Source organism: Microcaecilia unicolor, chromosome 5, assembly GCF_901765095.1.
Source record: "Microcaecilia unicolor chromosome 5, aMicUni1.1, whole genome shotgun sequence".
In the NCBI taxonomy this organism is placed as follows: Eukaryota; Metazoa; Chordata; class Amphibia; order Gymnophiona; family Siphonopidae; genus Microcaecilia; species Microcaecilia unicolor.
This window is the reverse complement of record NC_044035.1, coordinates 206,700,967-206,723,244: the sequence shown is the minus strand read 5'-3', so window position 1 is coordinate 206,723,244 and position 22,278 is coordinate 206,700,967. Positions and strand designations below refer to the sequence as shown.

Below are 22,278 nucleotides of genomic sequence, written 5' to 3'. Positions count from 1 at the left end.
TTAACTGCTATTTTAACTACCACAGGAACATAAAACCACCCAGAGAAAAATAGAAATATATCCACCACTGTAATCAGCTATACTTCCTACTTCTGGGCTGGGTGTCAAGAATTTTTCTCCTGGGCTCAGATAGTTCTGTACCTGATACTGATTGCTGAGCCCATACTGGCAGTTCTGTTTTTGAGCACATGCAGTAAAATTCCATCCATAATTACAACCAAGTCCATCACAGTCTGGAGAACCAATGGGAACCGTGTCATTGAGGCTTCCTGAGGCATCCCGGATCACACAAGATCCTACAACAGAAAATATCATATTCAGTTTCTCATGCTCCTCACATATGGCACAAAAGTTCATTTTAGTGAAAAGAAAAAAAAAAGGATAGAAGAGAGTGGTAACTTAATTGTCATTAGCAGCATTAACTTTGATGTTCTTTCCCTACAGTTTTGCCCAGAAAATCAAAAGGTTTTACCCTGATGATCATATTGCAAAATCGATTTTTATAATTAAAGGAACTGTGTCCCGCTTCTGAAGGCTCTTGGTGCTTTTTGTTGTATTTTATACTCTGATTATTGAAATACATTATGCCAGTTCATATTTTGACTACTTAGATGGGAAAATGGTCTCTTTTTTTTTAAAGCCTGAAATACTATTCTGACTCTTTTGAAGATAGTCAGATGGAAGTTCTGATTACATGAATAGATAGTCTCCTAGGCCCCGATGATCAAATTCCCTGTGCTGTTCCAAACCAGCACTAGCAAATCGGAGCCGGAACAGTGAGGGGGATTAAAGCCCTCATGATCAAAACTAATAGCATGCAAATTTATGCACACTATTATTTTTGATCATCGGGGGACTTCTGCAGGAGGATTGTGCCTCCCGCAGAAGTTCTTTGACAGGTTCGGGCTGTCAAAAAAAAAAGCCCAGACCTGTCAAACGGGAGGTCCCCCCGCACGCAATGAGTTTTGCGGTATTACCTGGTGCATGCATTGTCTGCCGCGCCAGACCCCTCTGATCATTGAGCGCTGGTAAATGAAGGCACTAGTATGGCACTAGTGGTCTCTAGTGCCCGCTTTTAACCTTTGATCGTTGGGTCCCTAGCGTTTCTGTAATGTTTAAGATGCACAGTAGAACCCACAAGTTGCAGCACTCTGACATCAACAGTAACTATTTCTACTGTCATACACAGTATTACTAATCCCAGAGACAACTGAGAATAAAAGAAAACAAAAAATATATCAGAAAGACAATGATTTTAGGATGATATTGCAAAGTTTGCTATTATTGAATGATAATTACCATTAAGCAATATATATGGGTCTGCCTGATGTGGCTTTGAAGGCTATATAAATAATTAAGAATGCCACAGCCTATTTTGTTAACAGGCTGTGGGAAATATGAACTTATTACCCTCTCCTTGATTTTACATTTATTGCCAATTAAATGCTGGATGTTATATAAATATTTTGGTACTTCTTTCTAAGATCAAGCAAGATTTGATAAATTTCATTGCGTTTTATGTACCAACCCATAGGTCAGTATACTGAAAGCACCTTCTGTCTGTTTAGTGAAACATGTGACTAAGAAGAAAATAATTGCTGTCAGTGGCTGGTCCCAGTCTATGGAACTCTTGCCATTTGTTTAAATTAGCTTTTCCAGTGGTATAAGCGCAAGTGAATTGGGTTTTATTTGATTTTATGCTGCTGCATTGTCTTATTCATATCCGTTAAATTGAGTGGATTTTTGTACTGTACACAATGGAGCACTGGATATCTTCACATCTTCTGAAATTAAATAGTAATAAAACAAAGCTACTCTGGCTGGGTCCTCCCAGACTGACAATGCCTTGACAAACATTAATGATAGGTGCACTAATTTCATTCTGGAACAATTTTTGAAGATTCTGGAGTGACTTTAGATACTACTTTATTCCTTGTCCACAGGTGAATAGTTTGATAAAGAAATCTATTTTGATGTTGAGAAAACTTAGGAGGATTAGACATTAGTCCAAGCATTGGTGTTAAACACAGTTGGGATTACAGTTACATTATCTATAACAAGCAAAAAAAAGCCCGTTTCTCCAAAAATGAAACGGGCCAAGGAAGGCTCTTATGTAAGCGATGTCTTGCCTCTCCCCTGTCCTCCCCTCCATGTTCAGTGATTCTCCCCTGCCCTGCCCTCCCATCCCATCCATGTCCAGCGATTCTCCCCTCCCCTCCCCTCCATGTCCACACTCCACACTTAAACACCCTCCTCCCCAGTCCCGTCCATTCTTAACCAGTACATTTAGGAATCTTCAGGCTGCTGACCCTTCGCCTTGACTACTGCAACTTACTCCTCACCAGCCTCCCACTTAGCCATCTATCCCCCCTTCAATCTGTTCAGAACTCTGCTGCACGTCTTATATTCCGCCAGAACTGATATACTCTCCTCAGGTCACTTCACTGGCTTCCTATCAGATACCGCATTCAATTCAAGCTTCTCCTTCTTACCTACAAATGCACTCAGTCTGCCGCCCCTCACTACCTTTCTACCCTCATCTCCCCTTACGTTCCCACCCGAAACCTCCGTTCACAGGACAAATCCCTCCTCTCAGTACCCTTCTCCACCACCGCTAACTCCAGGCTCCGCTCATTCTGCCTCGCCTCACCCTATGCTTGGAACAACCTTCCTGAGCCCTTACGCCAAGCCCCCTCCCTGCCCATCTTCAAGTCTTTGCTTAAAGTCCACCTCTTCAATGCTGCGTTCGGCACCTAACTCTTACTGTTCAGTAAATCCAGACTGCCCCAATTTGACTGCCCCTATCAGACTGACTGTTCACTTGTCTTTTAGATTGTAAGCTCCTTGAGCAGGGACTGTCCCTCTATGTTAAATTGTACAGCGCTGCGTAACCCTAGTAGCGCTTTAGAAATGTTAAGTAGTAGTAGTAGTACTGACCCTTCTACTCTGTCCTCCAGTGTTTCAAATCTCTTCTCTACCACTATGTTATCCAAGTCTGTCAATGAGGCTGTCTCTTCCTATAATACTATTCTCTCCTCTGCTCTGGATACTCTCGCTCCTCCCATTCCCTGTTCTGTAAAACGTACCAACCCCAGCCTTGGCTGACCTCTAGAATCCGCTACCTATGTTCCTGTGCCCACTCTGCTGAACTCCTTCGGCTGAAATCCCGTGCCCATGCTGACTTCATACATTTCAAATTCTTGCTGACCTCCTTCCAGTCTGCTCTTTTACTTGCCAAACAGGACTATTACATCCAGTTGACAAATTCTCTTGGCTCAAACCCTTGACATCTCTTTGCCACACTGAACTCTTTCCTCAAAGTGCCTTCACCTCCAACTCCCCCTTCACTTTCTCCCCAGACTCTGGCTGAGTGCTTTCAAGATTAAACTTGAATTCTCAACCAGGTCACCTCCATCTTTCCTTCCCTTAGTCCATTCTCTCAACCCTCCAACCCCTGCCTCCTTTTCTTCCTTTTCTGAAATCACTGAAGAAGAAACTACATATCTTCTTTCCTCCTCAAAACTAACTACCTGTTCCTCTGATCCTATTCCCACCCATCTACTTAACACTATCTCTCCTACTGTCATTCCTTTTATCTGTCATATCCTCAATCTTTCACTTTCCGCTGCGACTGTTCCTGATGCCTTCAAACATGCCGTAGTCACACCACTCCTTAAAAAAACTTTCATTGGACCATACCTGTCCTTCCAACTATTGCCCCATCTCCCTCCTCCCTTTCCTATCCAAGATACTTGAACGTGCTGTTCACTGCCGTTGCCTTGACTTTCTTTCATCTCAAGCTATTCTTGATCCACTTCAATCTGGCTTTCGCCCCCTTCATTCAACTGAAACAGCACTTGCTAAAGTTTCCAATGATCTGTTCCTGGCCAGATCCAAAGGTCTCTATTCTATCCTCATCCTTCTCGATCTACCTGTTGCTTTTGACACTGTTGATCACAGCCTACTCCTTGATACGCTGTCCTCACTTGGATTTCAGGGCTCTGTTCTTTCCTGGTTTTCTTCTTATCTCTCCCAGCATACCTTTAGTGTATACTCTAGTGGATCCTCCTCTACTTCTATCCTACTGTCAGTTGGTGTACCTCAGGGATCTGTCCTGGGACCTCTTCTTTTCTCCATCTATACTTCTTCCCTTGGTACTCTGATCTCATCCCATGGTTTTCAGTATCATCCTTACGCTGATGACTCCTAGATCTACCTCTCCACACCAGAAATATCAGCCGAAATCCAGGCCAAAGTATCAGCCTGCCTGTCGACATTGCTGCCTGGATGTCTCAGCGCCATCTGAAACTAAAAATGACCAAGACTGAGCTTCTTATCTTTCCCCCTAAACCAACCTCTCCTCTTCCCACATTCTCTATTTCTGTGGATAACACTCTCATCCTTCCTGTCTCATCAGCTCGTAACCTTGGGGTCATCTTCGACTCCTCCCTCTCCTTTTCTGCGCATATTCAGCAGACTGCTAAAACCTGTCATTTCTTTCTCTAATATCACCAAAATTCGCCCTTTCCTTTCTGAGCACCAGGGCCATGCTTAGGGTCTCTGGTGCCCCCCTGCAGACTATCAGTTGGTGCCCCCCCACCATGTGGCACAAGATGCAAAGGAAATAGGAGCTGAAAGATGGCGTTCATCTTTGTGGATTGTTGAACAAATAGAGGGTTTACAACCACTTAGCTTTTCGTGCTTTCATGTTCACGAAATTAGTAATTAAATCTTTGCTATCTAACTGGGTACATATATCATTCTCAATAGCAATCATGGCAAGGCTTACAAGCCTTTCTTGCGAAATGCTTGATCGCAAATCATTTTTTATGATTTTTAACCGTGAAAATGATCGCTCACCACTTGCCACACTGACAGGAATTGTCAGCAATATTCTTAGAAACAATTGCTATACATTGCAAAATAAGATAGCTGATGTAAATTCTCAAAGTGGCCATATTCCAAACACTAAAATGAAATAAAATGATTTTTTTTTCTACCTTTGTTGTCTGGTGACTTTCTTTTTCTGATCATGCTGGCCCAGTATCTGATTCTGCTGCTATCTGTCCTCTCAACTCCATTTCCAGGGCTTCCTTTCCATTTATTTCTTTACTTTCCTCCTTTCTTCTTCATTTCTTGCTCTATATCCATAAGTAAAAGCTAGGTCCTCCGCAGACTTGACTGTCCAGTGGATCCAGCTTCTGCCTATTTTCTCCATCCATGTGCAGTTTTTCTCCTCTCTTCCTTTTCCCTCATCTGATCTCCTTCCTCTCTCTTCCCTCCCCTCCATCCATGCCCAGCATTTCTTCTCTCTCCCTTCCCCTCCATCCATGTGCATCTCCTTCCTCTGTCTTCCCTTCCATCCCCTCCATGTCCAACAATTCTCCTCTCTCCCCTCCCCTCCATGTCCAGCAATGTTTCCTCTCTCCCTGGGCCTTGCCCTCCCATCCATGTCCATCCTGTCCCTCTCTGCCCTTCCCTCCTCCATCCATATCCAGCAATTCTCCTCTCTCCCCTCCCTCCATTTCCAGCAATTGCTCCTCTCCCTGGGCCCTGCCCTTCCATCCATGTCCCTCTCTGCCCTTCCTTCCTCCATCCATATCCAGCAATTCTCCTCTCTCCCCTCCCCTCCATTTCCAGCAATTTCTCCTCTCCCTGGGCCCTGCCCTCCCATCCATGTCCATCCTTGTCCCTCTCTGCCCTTCCTTCCTCCATCCATAGCCAGCAATTCTCCTCTCTCCCTTCCCCTCCATTTCCAGCAATTTCTCCTCTCCATGGGCCCCGCCCTCCCATCCATGTCCATCCTTGTCCATCGATGCTCATCTCTGCCCTCCTCAATCCATCCTCCCATGTCCATCTGCCCACCCTCTGAGTCTGGTTTCTTGTATTTAATTAAATTTACCTCCCTCGTGGCAGCAACTGCGCAACGTCAGTGAAAGCACCTGCCGACGTCTCCAGCCTTCCCTTCGCGCTCGTTCGTTCCCTCAGTGTCCCGCCTTCTTCTGACATCATTTCCTTGCGAGGGTGGGACACTGAGGGAACGAGCGAGCGCGAAGGGAAGGCTGGAGACGTCGGCAGCGCTTTCACTGACGCTACTCAGCTGCTGCGATGTTGGTAAATAAATCTTTTACCTCCAACGTCGCAGCAGCTGAGCAGCATCAATGAAAGCCCCCAGGCGGCGCGGAGCTGAGGTAAGCGGCGAGGGTAAGCACCGTGGTGGCACCCTCCAGAGGTTGGCACCCCCCTGCAGTGCTTACCCCGCTTACTGTGTTGGCACGGCCCTGCTGAGCACACTACCAGAACCCTCATCCACACTCTTATCACCTCTCGCTTAGACTATTGCAACTTGCTTCTCACAGGTCTCCCCACTTAGCCATCTCTCTCCTCTTCAATCTGTTCAAAATTCTGCTTCACGACTAATATTCCACCAGTGTCCTTATGCTCATATTAGCCCTCTCCTCAAGTCACTTCACTGGCTTCCCATCCGTTTCCGCATACAGTTCAAACTCCTCTTATTGACCTATAAGTGCATTCACTCTGCAGCTCCTCAGTACTGCTCCACTCTCATCTCTCTCTACATTCCTCTCCGGGAACTCCGTTCACTGGGTGAATCTCTCTTATCTGCACCCTTCTCCTCCACCGCTAACTCCAGACTCCGTTCCTTTTATCTTGCTGCACCATATGACTGGAATAGACTTCCTGAGCCGGTACGTCTGTGCTGGGACCGCTGCTTTTTAACATATTTATAAGTGACCTAGAGATGGGAGTAACTAATGAGGTAATTAAATTTGCTGATGACACAAAGTTATTCAAGTCGTTAAATCGTGAGAGGATTGTGAAAAATTACAAGAGGACCTTACGAGACTGGGAGACTGGGAGACTGGGCATCTAAATGGTAGATGACGTTTAATGTGAGCAAGTGCAAAGTGATGCATGTGGAAAAGAGGATCCCAAATTATAGCTACGTCATGCAAGGTTCCACGTTAGGAGTCACAGACAAAGAAAGGGATCTAGGTGTTGTCATTGATTATACGTTGAAACCTTCTGCTCAGTGTGCTGCTGTGGCTAAGAAAGCAAATAGAATATTAGGTATTATTAGGAAAGGAATGGAAAACAAAATGATGATGTTATAATGCCTTTGTATCGCTCCATGGTGCGACCGCACCTCGAATATTGTGTTCAATTCTGGTTGCCGCATCTCACAAAGAAATAGTGGAATTAGAAAAGGTGCAGACAAGGGCAACAAAAATGATAAAGGGGATGGAAGACTTCCCTATGAGGAAAGGCTAAAGCAGTTAGGGCTCTTCAGCTTGGAGAAAAGGCGGCTGAGGGGAGATATGATAGAGGTCTATAAAATAATGAGTGGAGTTGAACGAGTAGATGTGAAGCGTCTGTTTACGCTTTCCAAAAATACTAGGACTAGGGGGCATGTGATGAAGCTACAATGTAGTAAATTTAAAATGAATCAGAGAAAATGTTTCTTCACTCTACATGTAATTAAACTCTGGAATTCGTTGCCCGAGAATGTGATAAAGGTGGTTAGCTTAGTGGAGTTTAAAAAAGGTTTGGACAGCTTCCTAAAGGAAAAGTCCATATACCATTATTAAATTGACTTGGGGGGAAATCCACTATTTCTGGGATAAGCAGTATAAAATGTTTTGTATTTTTTTGGGATCTTGCCAGGTATTTGTGACCTGGATTGGCCACTGTTGGAAACAGGATGCTGGGCTCGATGGACCTTTGGTCTTTCCCAGTATGGCAATACTTTTGTACTTATAACTTTTCATTGTAATTGTTGTTATTATTATCATCACCAGTATTATACAGTCATATAGCTTCAATTACTATATAAATAAGAAAAAATAAACAATCCTGATGTAATTCTCTAAATAGCAATAACAAAGTCAACAGATCCTCTAAAAATTGAGAACACAGAAAGGAAAAAACTTCCAGAAATTCAGTGAGGTAATGCTAATAAAGGCAATTTGATTACTGGGACAGCTTCAAAGGGTTTGTTTAAAATAGTCTCCTTAGAATCCAAACTATACAGAAAGGAAATGTCCCACTCAACCTTCTTTCTGAGAAGTTCTAGAGAAGATTAGGGTTGAAAAGAGGAATTGTAGGATATTCATAAACACAGTTAGAATTTTAAAATAAAAAGAGCAAACAAATTTTATTAGCTAGTCTCCATACACTTTTCCCCGTAGTTTTAGAACTTGAAGTTTCTGCCGCAGCTTAAAGATTAGGGTTTAAAAGAGGAATTGTAGGATATTGATAATCACAGTTAGAATTAAAAAAAAAGTAAAAAACCTTTATTACCTAGTCTCCATACCTTTTTCCCCCATAGTTTAAAAACTTGAAGTTCAGCCACAGCATTAACAGATAGTCTCTAAAAGGCACAGAAGGGCCCAGTTCAGTTTTAGAAAGAAAATAAAAATATGAGAGGGAAGCAAGTATTATCAACTACTTTCCATAGTGTACACTCCCTTTTCCCTGTAGTTTTAAACTGAAAATTTCTCTAGTGGTAGAAATGTGACACCCAAGAGTATAAAAAGGATAGTAACTAGGCTTGAACTGTCCTAAAAGAAAGTTATTCTCTGTTCTTGCCTGCTGGAGAGGTAGCACTACAGGTGGCCTGAATTAGGTGTGAATTAAGGTGTGAGGAAGTAGAACAGTTGCTAAAGTTACTAAGGGCAATTTGATTACTGGGCTAGCTTCACAGGGTTTGTTTGAAATAGTCTCCTTAGAATCCAAACTATATAGAGAAGAAAGGACCCACTCAACTTTCTTTCTGAGAAGTTCTGATAGAAGAGGACATCTCTGTGGGAAAGTGACATTATTTTATTCTGAGCTTGGTAACAAAGATTAGGGTATAAAAGAGGAATTGTAGGATATTCATAAACACAGAATTTTAAAATAAAAAGAGCAAACAAATTTTATTAGCTAGTCTCCATTCCCTTTTCCTCACAGTTTTAGAACTTGAAGTTTTCTGCCACAGCTTAAAGAGTAGGGTTTAACAAAGGAATTGTAGGATATTTCTAAAAACAGTTAGAATTTAAAAAAAAAAAAAGTAAAAAAAAACTTTATTAGCTAGTCTCCATAACCTTTCCCCCATCATTTAAAAACTTGAAGTTCTGCCACAGTATTAACAGACACCAAGAGGGGATTTTTCAATTTTCTTTAGAGTCTGAATTATATTTAATTAGTTTCTTAGAAGCAAACCCAAAATAATTACAATTACAACAGTCAAAAGGATCATTATATTCATCTGATATCCCTAGTACCTTAAGAAGTTTTAATTAAACAACTCTATAATACTAAGATGCAGTCAGTAGTCCCAGCAGCGAGAGGTGTGCTATCCAGTCTTTTGCACTGAGTGTCACATGTATGATTATTTCCCAGTTCTTGAGATGTCATTTGTGTGTGCTCGATGCAAGAGCTCCTAGTCCGTTCTTTTGAAGCTAGAGTATCAGACTTGGAGGAGCTGAGACAGAGAGTTACATATAAGAGGCCCACAGGGATGTTGTAGAGAAGTCCCACCTCCAATCTGGCAGGCCCCTTCCTGTCTTGGAGGAGGGAAGCTTTCTAAAAGGACAGAATCACCCTGGTGAGGCTGGAAATAATCCTATAGACTGGACGAGCACAACAGAGGATGCAATTGTTACATCCCTCACCTGAATTGTGGTCGGCGCGGCCGATTTGCCGCCGAGCCACGTCCTAGCAGTGATAGCCGGCCATGCAGACTGTTGGCGGTAGTCTAGTGGGGTCCGATCCCGATGGCCGACTATGTCACTCTGGCCAGGGGCACGGGTCCAGCTGATTGATTTGGATGGCCATCTTGCGGTGGCTGGCCAGGCCAGCCACGCGGTCTGGCAGCGTTCTGGAAGCCACACCAGTTTCCGGTGCGGGTGGCTCGCGCAGCTTGGTTGCACGGGATTGGGCGCCTTTCCTGAGGTTCCACCTTTTCCCTTGCAGGCACCAATCTGGAGAGTTCTCTGCAGCTGCTCATGGTTACTGCTGATGCGGGGACTACTTAAGGCCAGCAGTTCCCTGCACACCTTGCTTTGGCTTCTATGCTTATAGAGGTTTGGTGCTCATCTCGTGCGCTCCATAGCTTGTCTTGCCTATCGTTACCTGACCCTTGGACCTGATACTTCTTGTTTTGCTGCCTGCCCTGACCCTTGGACTGAACCTGGTACTTGTTGCTTTGCTGCCTGCCCTGACCCTTGGACTGACCTTGGTACTTGTTGCTTTGCTGCCTGCGCTGACCCTTGGACTGATCCTGGTACTTGTTGCTTGCTGCCGACCCTGATCCCTGGACTGTACCGGCTCACTCTTTGAGTTCTCCGCCCGCCTTGCTTCTAGCCTGGTCTGGGCAGCCCAACCCTGTCCAGTTCCTGAAGTCCTGGTGGCCACCTGCACCTGGGGGCTCAACCCCCGGGGAATGGTGGTCACTTCCCAGGTGAAGCTAGGGGTTTGTCCGGCTGCCTGACCGAGTGCGGCGTGACTCTACTCACTGTGCTCAGTCAGGGCACAAGAGCTCACTGCCCAAGTCACAACAGGAACACAATAGCAATATTCTCTTGAACCGAGGATGTGTCTCCAGGGGCTAGTGCCCAGGTGGGAAGGGTTAGGACAGCTGTTGTAGTTGGAGATTCGATTATTAGGCATGTAGATAGCTGAGTGGCTGGTGGACATGAGGATCGCCTGGTGAGTTGCCTGCCTGGTGCGAAGGTGGCAGACCTCACGCGTCACTAGATAGGATTTTAGATAGTGCTGGGGAGGAGCCGGCTGTCTTGGTACATGTGGGTACCAATGACATTGAAAAATGTGGGAGAGAGGTTCTGGAAGCCAAATTAAGGCTCTTAGGTAGAAAGCTCATATTCAGAACCACTAGGGTAGCATTTTCTGAAGTGCTACCCGTTCCATGCGCAGGGCCCAAGAGAAAAGCAGAGTTCTAGAGTCTCAATGTGTGGATGAGATGATAGTGCAGGGAGGAGGGTTTTAGATTTGTTAGGAACTGGGCAACATTCTGGGGAAGGGGGAGCCTATTCCGAAAGGATGGGCTACAGCTTAACTAGGGTGGGACCAAGCTACTGGCATCGGCATTTAAAAAGGAGATAGAGCAGCTTTTAAACTAGAGACTAGGGGAAGGCAGACAGTCGCTCATAAGCGCACGGTTCAGAATAAGGTATCTTTTAAAGATATCACCAAAACATGGAAGATAGGGTATCTTGATAGTGAGACCATGGCAGATCAGCAGCCTTATTTTCGAAAGTGATGGGCGCCCAGATTTCAACCCAAATAGGGAGATAGGCGCCCATCTCGTAAAGGCGCCCAAATCGGTATAATTGAAAGTCGATTTTGGGCATCTTCAACTGCACGCCATCGTGGGAACGAACAAAGTTGACGGGGCGTGTCGGAGGCATGGTGAAGGTGGGACTGGGGTGTGTTTATCGGCCGAGGAGAGATGGGCGCCTTCGGCCGATAACCGAAAAAACAAAGGCATTTTTACCGCGAATTTAGGTCACTTTTTTTGGACCCTTTTTTTCACGAACAAGTCCCAAAAAAGTGCCCTAAATGACCAGATGACCACCGGAGGGAATCAGGGATGACCACCCCTGACTCCCCCAGTGGTCACTAACCCCCTCCCACCAAAAAAAAAAAAAACAACTTGAACAACTTTTTTTTCCAGCCTGTATGCCACCGTCAAATAAAACAGCAGGGTAATCGATCTGCAAACTCCAAGATGGAAACCAAACGAAGCAGATATGTATATGGAAACAATATTTAATCGATACAAGTCAATAAAAATTAGCAAGCTTGCTAATTTTTATTGACTTGTATCCATTAAATATTGTTTTCCACATACATATCTGCTTCGTTTGGTTGCCACCGTCAAATGCCATACCCAGGTCCATCACAGCAGTATGCAGGTCTCTGGAGCAATTGTTAGTGGGTGCAGTGGACTTCAGGTAGGCCCATCCCCCCCTACCTATTACACTTGTAGTGGTAAATGGGAGCCCTCCAAACCATCCCCAAAACCCACTGTACCCACATTTAGGTGCCCCCCTTCAGCCATAAGTGCTATGGTAATGGGCAGTGGGTTTTGGGGGGGCACTGGGTTTTGGGGGGATTTGGAGGCTCAGCACCCAAGGTAAGGGAGCTATTTTAATTTTTTTTAATTGTTACAAGTGCCCCCTAGGGTGCCCGGTTGGTGTCCTGGCATGTGAGGGGGACCAGGTGCACTACGAATCCTGGCCCCTCCCACAACCAAATGCCTTGGATTTGTTCATTTTTGAGCTGGGCGCCTTCGGTTTCCATTATCGCTGAAAAACGAAACTGTCCATCTCAATCCGCACAACTCCGATGCATTTGCTGGGCACAAACCGTATTATCGAAAAAAAAAGATGGGTGGCCATTTTTTTTTAAAATACGGTCTGTCCCCGCCCCTTCACGTACCTGTTCTCGGACTTAGACACCCATGGAGATGGGGCGTGCACATCGATTATGCCCTCCAGTTGTCCTTAAATAAAAATCAGAAAAAAGATTGTAAATTATACTTTCAAGTACTGAGCATGATGAAAATAGGAACAACAAACATAGTTTGAAATATCTATATGAAATGCCAGAAGCCTAACAAATAAAATGTGAGAGTTAGAATATATTGCACTAAATGCATTTAGTGCAATATATTCTAACTCTCACATTTTATTTGTTAGGCTTCTGGCATTTCATATAGATATTTCAAACTATGTTTGTTGTTCCTATTTTCATCATGCTCAGTACTTGAAAGTATTAATTTACAATCTTTTTTCTGGTATGACAGTGTCCCACTGGTTATCCTTCTTCCACCAGGTCTCAGAGATGCCTATTACATCTAAAGGATAACCAGTGGGTCACTGTCATACCAGGGTACAAATTATCTCATAGTGATAGGGTGGGTCGAATTGGTGGAGGAATAGCACTGTCTGTTAAGGAGGGTCTTAAATCAAATACATTGAAAATTCTGCAGGAAACAAGCACATCTTGGAATTCCTATGGATTGAAATTCCAGGTGTAAAGGGGAAAAGGATAGTGATATCCTGCCTGGCCAGGATAAACAGATGGATATAGAAATGTTAAAGGAAATTAGGAAGGCTAACAAACTGGGCATCACGATAATATGGGTGATTTCACTAACCCTGATATTGACTGGGTAAATGTAACATCAGGGAATGCTAGGGAGGTAAAATTCCTTGAAGAAATCAAGGACTGCTTTATGGAGTAGCTGGTACAGGAGCCAATAAGAGAAGGAAAATTCTAGACCTAGTCCTTAGTGGAGCGCATGATCTGGGTGCGGGAGGTAATGGTACCGCTTGATTGACAGTGATCATAATATGATCAAATTTGGAGGAAGTATAAACAGGAAATCCAAAACATTAGCGTTTAACTTTCAAAAAGGAGACTGATAAAATGAGAAGAATGGTGAAAAAAATTAGAGGAGCGGCTGCAAGGGTCAAAATTTACATCAAGCGTGGATTGCTGTTTAAAAATACAATCCTGGAAGCCCAGGCCAAATATATTCCGCCTATTAAAAAAGGAGGACGGAAGACCAAACGACAGCCAGCATGGTTTAAAAAGCGAGGTGAAGGAAGCTATTAGAGCTAAAGTAAATCCCTCAGAAATGGAAGACAGAACATACTGAAATTAATAAAAAGCAGCATAAGGAATGTCAAGTGAAATGCAAAGTGCTGATAAGGAAGGCAAAGAGGGACTTTGAAATACAAGATTGCATTGGAGGCAAAAACACACAGTAAAAATTTTTTTAGGTATATTAAAAGCAAGAAGCCGGCAAAAGAATTGGTTTGACTGCTAGATGACTGAGAGGTAAACGGGGTAATCATTAAGACAAAGCCATAGTGGAGAGATTAAATTAATTCTTTGCTTCGTTCTTCACTGAGGAAGATTTGGGAGAGATACCGGTGCCAGAAATGGTATTCAAAACTGATGAGTCAGAGAAATTGAATGAAATCTCTATAGACCTAGGGGATGTAATGGAGCAATTTGACAAATTGAAGAGCAGGAAATCTCCTGGACTGAATGGTATTCATCCCAGAGTACTGATAGAATTGAAAAATGAACTGGCAGAACTATTGTTAGTAATATGTCATTTATCTTTAAAATCAAATGTGGTACCGGAAGATTGGAGGGTAGCCCATGTAACGCAAATATTTTACAAGGGTTTCCAGAGGGGATCTGGGAAATTATAGACCAGTGAGCCTGCCGTTGGTGCTGGGCAAAATAGTAGAGACTATTATAAAGAACAAATACAGAGCATATTCAAAAGTATGGATTAATGAGACACAGCCAACATGGATTTAGTGAAGGGAAATCTTGCCTCACCAATCTATTACATTTCTTTGAAGGTGTGAACAAACTGTGGATAAAGGCGAGCCAGTTGATATTGTGTATCTGGATTTTCAAAAGGTGTTTGACAAAATAGCTCATGAAAGACTCCGGAGTGGCCTAGTGGTTAGAGCACCGGTCTTGCAATCCAGAGGTGGCCGGTTCAAATCCTGCTGCTGCTCCTTGTGATCTTGGGCAAGTCACTTAACCCTCCATTGCCTCTGGTACAAACTTAGATTGTGAGCTCTCCTAGGACAGAGAAATATCCAGTGTACCTGCATGAGTTACTACTGAAAAAGGTGTGAGCAAAATCTAAATAAATAAATTGGAGAGTCATGGGATAGGAGGTAGTGTCCTATTGTGGATAAAACTGGTTAACCTGTTCCTCTGATCCCATTCCCACCCACCTTCTTAATGCCATCTCTCCTGCTCTTATTCCTTTTATCTGTCACATTCTCAACCTCTCACTTTCCACTGCGACTGTCCCTGCTGCCTTTAAACATGCTGTGGTCACACCTCTCCTTAAGAAGCCTTCACTCGACCCTACTTGTCCCTCTAATTACTGACCCATCTCCCTCCTTCCTTTTCTCTCCAAATTACTTGATCATGCTGTTCACCGCCGCTGCCTTGATTTTCTCTCCTCACATGCTATTCTTGACCCACTACAATCTGGTTTTCGCCCTCTCCACTCAACCGAAACTGCGCTTACTAAAGTCTCCAATGACCTATTACTGGCTAAATCCAGAGGTCAATATTCCATCCTCATTCTTCTTGAGCTTTCCGCTGCTTTTGACACTGTCGATCACAGCATACTTCTTGATACCCTGTCCTCACTTGGATTCCAGGGCTCTGTCCTTTCCTGGTTCTCTTCCTACCTCTCCCTCCGCACTTTTAGTGTTCACTCTGGTGGATCCTCTTCTACTTCTATCCCTCTGCCTGTCGGCGTACCACAGGGTTCTGTTCTTGGTCCCTCCTCTTTTCTATCTACACTTCTTCCCTGGTTCATTAATCTCATCCCATGGCTTTTCCTACCATCTCTATGCTGATGACTCCCAAATCTACCTTTCTACCCCTGATATCTCACCTTGCATCCAAACCAAAGTTTCAGCGTGCTTGTCTGACATTGCTGTCTGGATGTCTCAACGCCACCTGAAATTAAAGATGACCAAACCGAGCTTCTCATTTTCCCCCCCCAAACCCACCTCCCCCGCTCCCCCCGTTTTCCTATTTCTGTTGATGGCTCTCTCATTCTCCCTGTCTCCTCAGCTCGAAACCTTGGGGTCATCTTTGACTCTTCTCTCTCCTTCTCTGCTCATATCCAGCAGATTGCCAAGACCTGTCGTTTCTTTCTTTACAACATCCGTAAAATCCGCCCCTTTCTTTCTGAGCACTCTACCAAAAACCCTCATCCACACCCTTGTCACCTCTCGTTTAGACTACTGCAATCTGCTTCTTGCTGGCCTCCCACTTAGTCACCTCTCCCCTCTCCAGTCGGTTCAAAACTCTGCTGCCCGTCTTGTCTTCTGCCAGGGTCGCTTTACTCATACTACCCCTCTCCTCAAGACCCTTCACTGGCCCCTATCCGTTTTCGCATCCTGTTCAAACTTCTTCTACTAACCTATAAATGTACTCACTCTGCTGCTCCCCAGTATCTCTACACACTCGTCCTTCCCTACACCCCTTCCCGTGCACTCCACTCCATGGATAAATCCTTCTTATCTGTTCCCTTCTCCACTACTGCCAACTCCAGACTTCGCGCCTTCTGTCTCGCTGCACCCTATGCCTGGAATAAACTTCCTGAGCCCCTACGTCTTGCCCCATCCTTGGCCACCTTTAAATCTAGACTGAAAGCCCACCTCTTTAACATTGCTTTTGACTCGTAACCACTTGTAACCACTCGCCTCCACCTACCCTCCTCTCTTCCTTCCCGTTCACATTAATTGATTTGATTTGCTTACTTTATTATTTTTTTTGTCTATTAGATTGTAAGCTCTTTGAGCAGGGACTGTCTTTCTTCTATGTTTGTGCAGCGCTGCATATGCCTTGTAGCGCTATAGAAATGCTAAATAGTAGTAGTAGTAGTTAAAGGATAGAAAACATAGAGTAGGGTTAAATGGTCAGTATTCTCAATGGAGAAGGGTAGATAGTAGGGTTTTCCAGGGGTCTGTGCTGGGACTGCTGCTTTTTAACATATTTATAAATGAACTAGAGATGGGAGTAACTAGTGAGGTAATTAAATTTGCTGATGACACAAAGTTATCAACAGAAATATCTCAATCACTTTTCTTCTTGTCCCATAAAGCATTTTGGACTCCAAGGAAAACGTGGTGAGCAAAACTGCTTCTTTCAGACACATGTGGCATTGTTCTCAGACCTCTGGCTCATTACAGCATATGTATATGAATGTCCTCTGATTTATGCCTCAGCTATGAAATAATTGAACCCTGTTTTGCAATCTCTCGTAAATCAAAACTAATTGACTCTTTTTTGCCATAGAGGTACAACAAATTTTGAAAAATTAGAAAATTCCTTGAACATATTATTTGGGTGGAATATGGTTTGCCTTCACAAATGATAGCTACATGCAGCTAAAAATACAAAATCTCATAAGGAGAAAATATTTCTTCACTCAACGTGTAACTACACTCTGGAATTCACTGACAGAGAATGTGGTAAAAGCAGATACCTTAGCGGGGTTTTTAAAAGGTTTGGCTATCTTCCTATCAGAAAAGTCCATAAGCCATTATTAAAATGGACTTGGGGAAATCCACTACTTATTGAAAAATGAACTTGTGGAATGATTGTTTAAGTAATATGTAATTTATCTTTAAAATCGAACATGGTACCGGAAGATTGGAGGGCAGCCAATGTAACATAGATTTTTTTTAATGGTTCCAGAGGAGATCCGGGAAATTATAGACCAGTGAGCCTGACGTCGGTGCCGGGCAAAATGGTAGATACTATTATAAAGAACAAAATTACAGAGCATATCAGAAGCATGGATTAATGAGACAAAGCCAACATGGATTTAGTGAAGGAAAATCTTGCCTCACCAATCTATTACATTTCTTTGAAGGGGTGAACAAACATGTTGATAATGGTGAGCCGCTTGATATTGTGTATCTGGATTTTCAAAAGGCATTTGACAAAGAACCTCATGAAAGACTCCAGAGCAAATTGGAAAGTCATGGGATAGGAGGTAATGTCCTATTGTGGATTAAAAACTGGTTAAAAGATAGAAAACACAGAGTAGGGTTAAATGGTCAGTATGCTCAATGGAAAAGGGTGGTTAGTGGGGTTCCCCAGGGGCCTGTGCTGGGACCAGTGCTTTTTAACATATTTATAAATGATCTAGAAATGGAGTAACTAGTGAGGGTAATTATTCAAAGTTATTAAATCACGAGATGATTGTGAAAAATCACAAGAGAACCTTACGAGACTGGGACACTGGGTGTCTAAATGGCAGATGACGTTTAATGTGAGCAAGTGCAAAGTGATGCATGTGGGAAAGAGAAACCTGAACTATAGCTACATAATGCAAGTTTTCTTGTTAGGAGTTACCGACCAAGAAAGGGATCTCTGTGTCGTTGTTGATGATATGTTGAAATGCTGTGCTCAATGTGCTGCTGCGGCTAAGAAAGCAAATAGAATGTTAGGTATTATTAGGAAAGGAATGGAAAACAAAAGTCAGGACGTTATAAAGCCTTTGTATCAGTCCATGGTGTGACCGCACCTCAAATACTGTGTTCAATTCTGGTCACCGCATCTCAAGAAAGATATGGTGGAATTAGAAAAGGTACAGAGAAGGGCGACGAAAATGATAAAGGGGATGGGATGACTTCCCTATGAGGAAAGGCTAAAGTGGTTAGGGCTCTTCAGCTTGGAGAAAAGGCGGCTATGGGGAGATATGATAGAGGTCTATAAAATAATGAGTGGAGTGGAGTGGAAAGGGTAGATGTGAAGCGTCTGTTTACGCTTTCCAAAAATACTAGGACTAGGGGACATGCGATGAAGCTAAAATGTAGTAAATTTAAAACGAATCGGAGAAAATGTTTCTTCACTCAACATGTAATTAAACTCTGCAATTCGTTGCCAGAGAATGTGGTAAAGGCGATTAGCTTAGCAGAGTTTAAAAAAGGTTTGGACAGCTTCCTAAAGGAAAGTCCATAGAGACCATTATTAAATGGGGTAAGCAGTATAAAATGTTTTGTACTTTTTAGGATCTTGCCAGGTATTTGTGACCTGGATTGGCCACTGTTGGAAACAGGATGCTGGGCTTGATGGGCCTTGGTCTGTCCCAGTGTGGCAATACTTATGTACCTCAAGCAGGTACAATAGCACAGTATCATCTAGGATAGCCTTTAACAGTTGATTGGTGTTCAAAGCCAATTATGTGTTTGTCAGCAGCCAATGAATGAATAATTTGCCTAACCATGTAATTTTCAATAAATATAATATCAGGTCATTTTAGGGGGAAGTTATCAATGTGGGCTACCGTTAAGATGCGATACATTAATGTTAACCCCAGTTATTAGTAACTAGATCTTATTGCATAAAATGGGATATGTCCTAAAACAGCATGAGTTACTGAAAAAATACGTCTTAACGGTAGCCCACATTGATAACTAAGCCCCTAAATCATTTATTACTACTACTACTTATCATTTCTATAGCCCTACAAGGCATATGCAGCGCTGTACACCATACACAAAAAAGACAGTCCCTGCTCAAAGAGCTTACAATCTAGATAAGACAGGTAAACAGACAGAACCATAAGGGTAAGGAAATAAAGAGGTGAGCATAAAAGGACAGGGCAAGTGAGCAGTGGTTAGGAGTCAAAAGCAGTGGTAAAGAGGTGGGCTTTAAGTTTGGACTTGAAAACGGCCAAAGACGGGCCTAGACGTAGAGGCTCGGGTAGTCTATTCCAGGCGTGAGGTGCAGCAAGAGCAAAGGAACGGAGTCTGGAATAGCAGTAGAGCAAAGGGGACAGATAATAGAGATTTATCTACAGAACGAGTACCCGAGAGGGGGCGTAGGGGAGACAAGAGTGGAGAGGTACTGGGGAGCGGCAGAGTGAATGCACTTATAGGTCAATAAGAGAAGTTGAATTGAATGTGGAAACGGATAGGGAGGCAAGTGAAGTGACTTAGGAGAGGGCTAATGTGAGCATAGCGACTCTGGCGTGACTCTTAGCATGATATTATCTATATATTTGTGGAAGCCAACACCCACAGAAGGTGATCTCTCCACAGAAGAAACGTAAAGTCAAATGTACACCAGTAGATCCAAAAAAGTCCTCTCACAAATGGTGTTTCCCAAACAAGGTCTTTATTAGAATAAATAAAATGACCCGACACGAGTCGTGTTTCGGCCAGAAGGGCCTGCCTCAGGGGTCTATAGACCTTTGGTGCAAAACAATTGTAAAACAAATGACTCACGGTCAATTTGTCTAAAAAGGTATTGCATCTTCTTATGCAAAGTGATGCACTTAGGGAGTAGAAATCCAGAGAGGCGTATATGTTAGGCGGTGAGAGTCTGCTAGGTACGGATGGGGAGAGGGATCTTGGGGTGATAGTATCTGAGATCTGAAGGCGATGAAACAGTGTGACAAGGCGGTGGCCGTAGCTAGAGGTTACTAGGCTGTATAGAGAGAGGTGTGACCAGCAGAAGAAAAGAGGTGTTGATGCCCCTGTACAAGTCGTTGGTGAGGCCCCACCTGGAGTATTGTGTTCAATTTTGGAGGCCGTATCTTGCTAAGGATGTAAAAAGAATTGAAGCGGTGCAAAGAAAAGCTACGAGGATGGTATGGGTTTGCGTTACAAGACGTATGAGGAGAGACTTGCGGACCTGAACATGTATACCCTGGGGAAGAAGAAACAGGGGTGATTGATACAGCGTTCAAATATTTGAAAGGTATTAATCCGCAAACAACCTTTTCCGGAGATGGGAAGGCGGTTTAGAATGAGAGGGCATGAATGAGTGAAGGGGGCAGACTCAAGAAGAATGTCATGGAACTATTTTTTTACGGAGAGGGTGGTGGATGCTTGGAATGCCCTCCCGCGGGAGGTGTGGGAGTTGAAAACGGTAACGGAATTCAACATGCGTGGATAACCATAAAGGAATCCTGTTAGAAGGAAGGGATCCTCAGGAGCTTAGCCTAGAATGGGTGGCAGAGCTGGTGGTTGGGAGGCGGGGCTAGTGCTGGGCAGACTTATACGGTCTGTGCTGGGACTAGTAGTTGGGAGGCGGGACTAGTGCTGGCAGACTTATACGGTCTGTGCAGAGCTGGTGTGGGAGGCGGGGACTGGTAGTTGGGAGGCGGGGATAGTGCTGGGCGACTTATAGGGTCTGTGCCATAGCTGGTGGTTGGGAGGCGGGGTTGGTGGTTGGGAGGCGGGGATAGGGCTGGCCAGACTTATACGGGTCTGTGCACTGAAGAGGACAGTACAAATAAATAGTAGCACATATGAATTTATCTTCTTGGGCAGACTGGATGGACCGTGCAGGTCTTTTTCTGCCGTCATCTACTATGTTTACTATCTAAAGCGCCGATAGGGAGATTGTTGCAGCGGCGCTTTAGATGCGATACCATATATTTGTGGACCAGGTTGAGAGAGGAGTGAGGGTGTGCCAAAAATGATCCATTTAGTAACAATATTCCTCCTTTAAATGGATAATTCATATATTAGATATGCTGAACAGCAGTCCAAACTAAATGGAAACATAACAGTAGATAAGGGCCAAATGTCCCATCCAATCGGTCTATCCTCAGTAACCACTATTTACTAACAAATCAGGAAAATATAACTTTCAATACAATCTACAAAAAAAATCTTATTAGCAAATACACATCAATACACAATGATAAATATTCTTTACACATCACATCACATCTAAATAGCATGTTAAACACCAGTCACACTCCACTCATACTGCACATCAAAATTAAAATCCAAGTTCTGAAACCTAGGAGTGACCATTATTAGAGAAACCACATAAACCCTTAGATCCTCACGTGGAGTTCCTCCTGCAATTATATCTTTCAATATACTGGCGGCGTTAAACAACCTCCAGCCACCGTATTTCAATTCTTAAGACCCCACAGGCAAAAGTTCAAATCTCAACAAGATCAAATTCGATAGTCATTCCCTTCTGGTTTTCATCTCATTTCATAGTCCACATCAACTGCCATATCAAAATTGTACTCAGTTTCAATACTCTTTGCCTCTCATTCTCAGCTCGACACAACCACTTGTCCCGCACAATTGGCGTCTCAATCATGTGTTTCGCCATTCACTTGGCGTCCTCGGGAGCTGTTATTCATAAGCAGATATATATCTATAGCAAGCCATTACTGGGAATCAAAAAGTCAGACCAACTACTCCGTTGTGACCTCTCAACCAAAATGACATAAGAAAATGCACTCAGACCCCTGTAGGGTTGCTAATTTTAAGGTATCGGAGATGTGCATTTTCCAATACTGTCATATTCATAATATCAAATTGAAAATAAAATACCTTTTTCTACTGTTTCTACTCTGTGACCCTACCTCCTCCCCCTTTCCAGTAGTGCCTTCTGTGTCCATATCTCCTCCCCTTTTCAGTAGTGCCTTCTCTGTGTCCCTATCTCCTCCCCTTTCCAGTAGTGCCCCTGTGTCCCTATCCCCCTCCTTTTCCGTAGAGCACCTATCTCCTCCCCTTTTCAGTAGTGCCCCTGTGTCCCCATTTCTTCTTCTTCTCCAGCACTGCCTCTTTTCTGTTTCAATGCCCCTACCCTCTCCCTGTCCAGTATTGACTCTGTGTCCTTCTCCATCCCTGTCCCAGCATTACTATATCCTTCTCTCTCCCCATGTTAACCTTTTTCCCTGTCTCTTTCAGCACTCCCCAGTGT

The 22,278-nt window shown here is 43.6% G+C and overlaps 1 protein-coding gene across 1 annotated transcript in view; it reads right to left on the bottom strand.

The window, feature by feature from the left end:
* The window catches only part of SLC12A3 (solute carrier family 12 member 3), a 1,234,282-nt gene that overhangs the window by 739,588 nt on the left and 472,416 nt on the right, over positions 1 to 22,278 (bottom strand). The window contains 1 exon segment of the mRNA XM_030203718.1: positions 142 to 296. Within this exon segment, the coding sequence (XP_030059578.1) occupies positions 142 to 296 (155 nt within the window).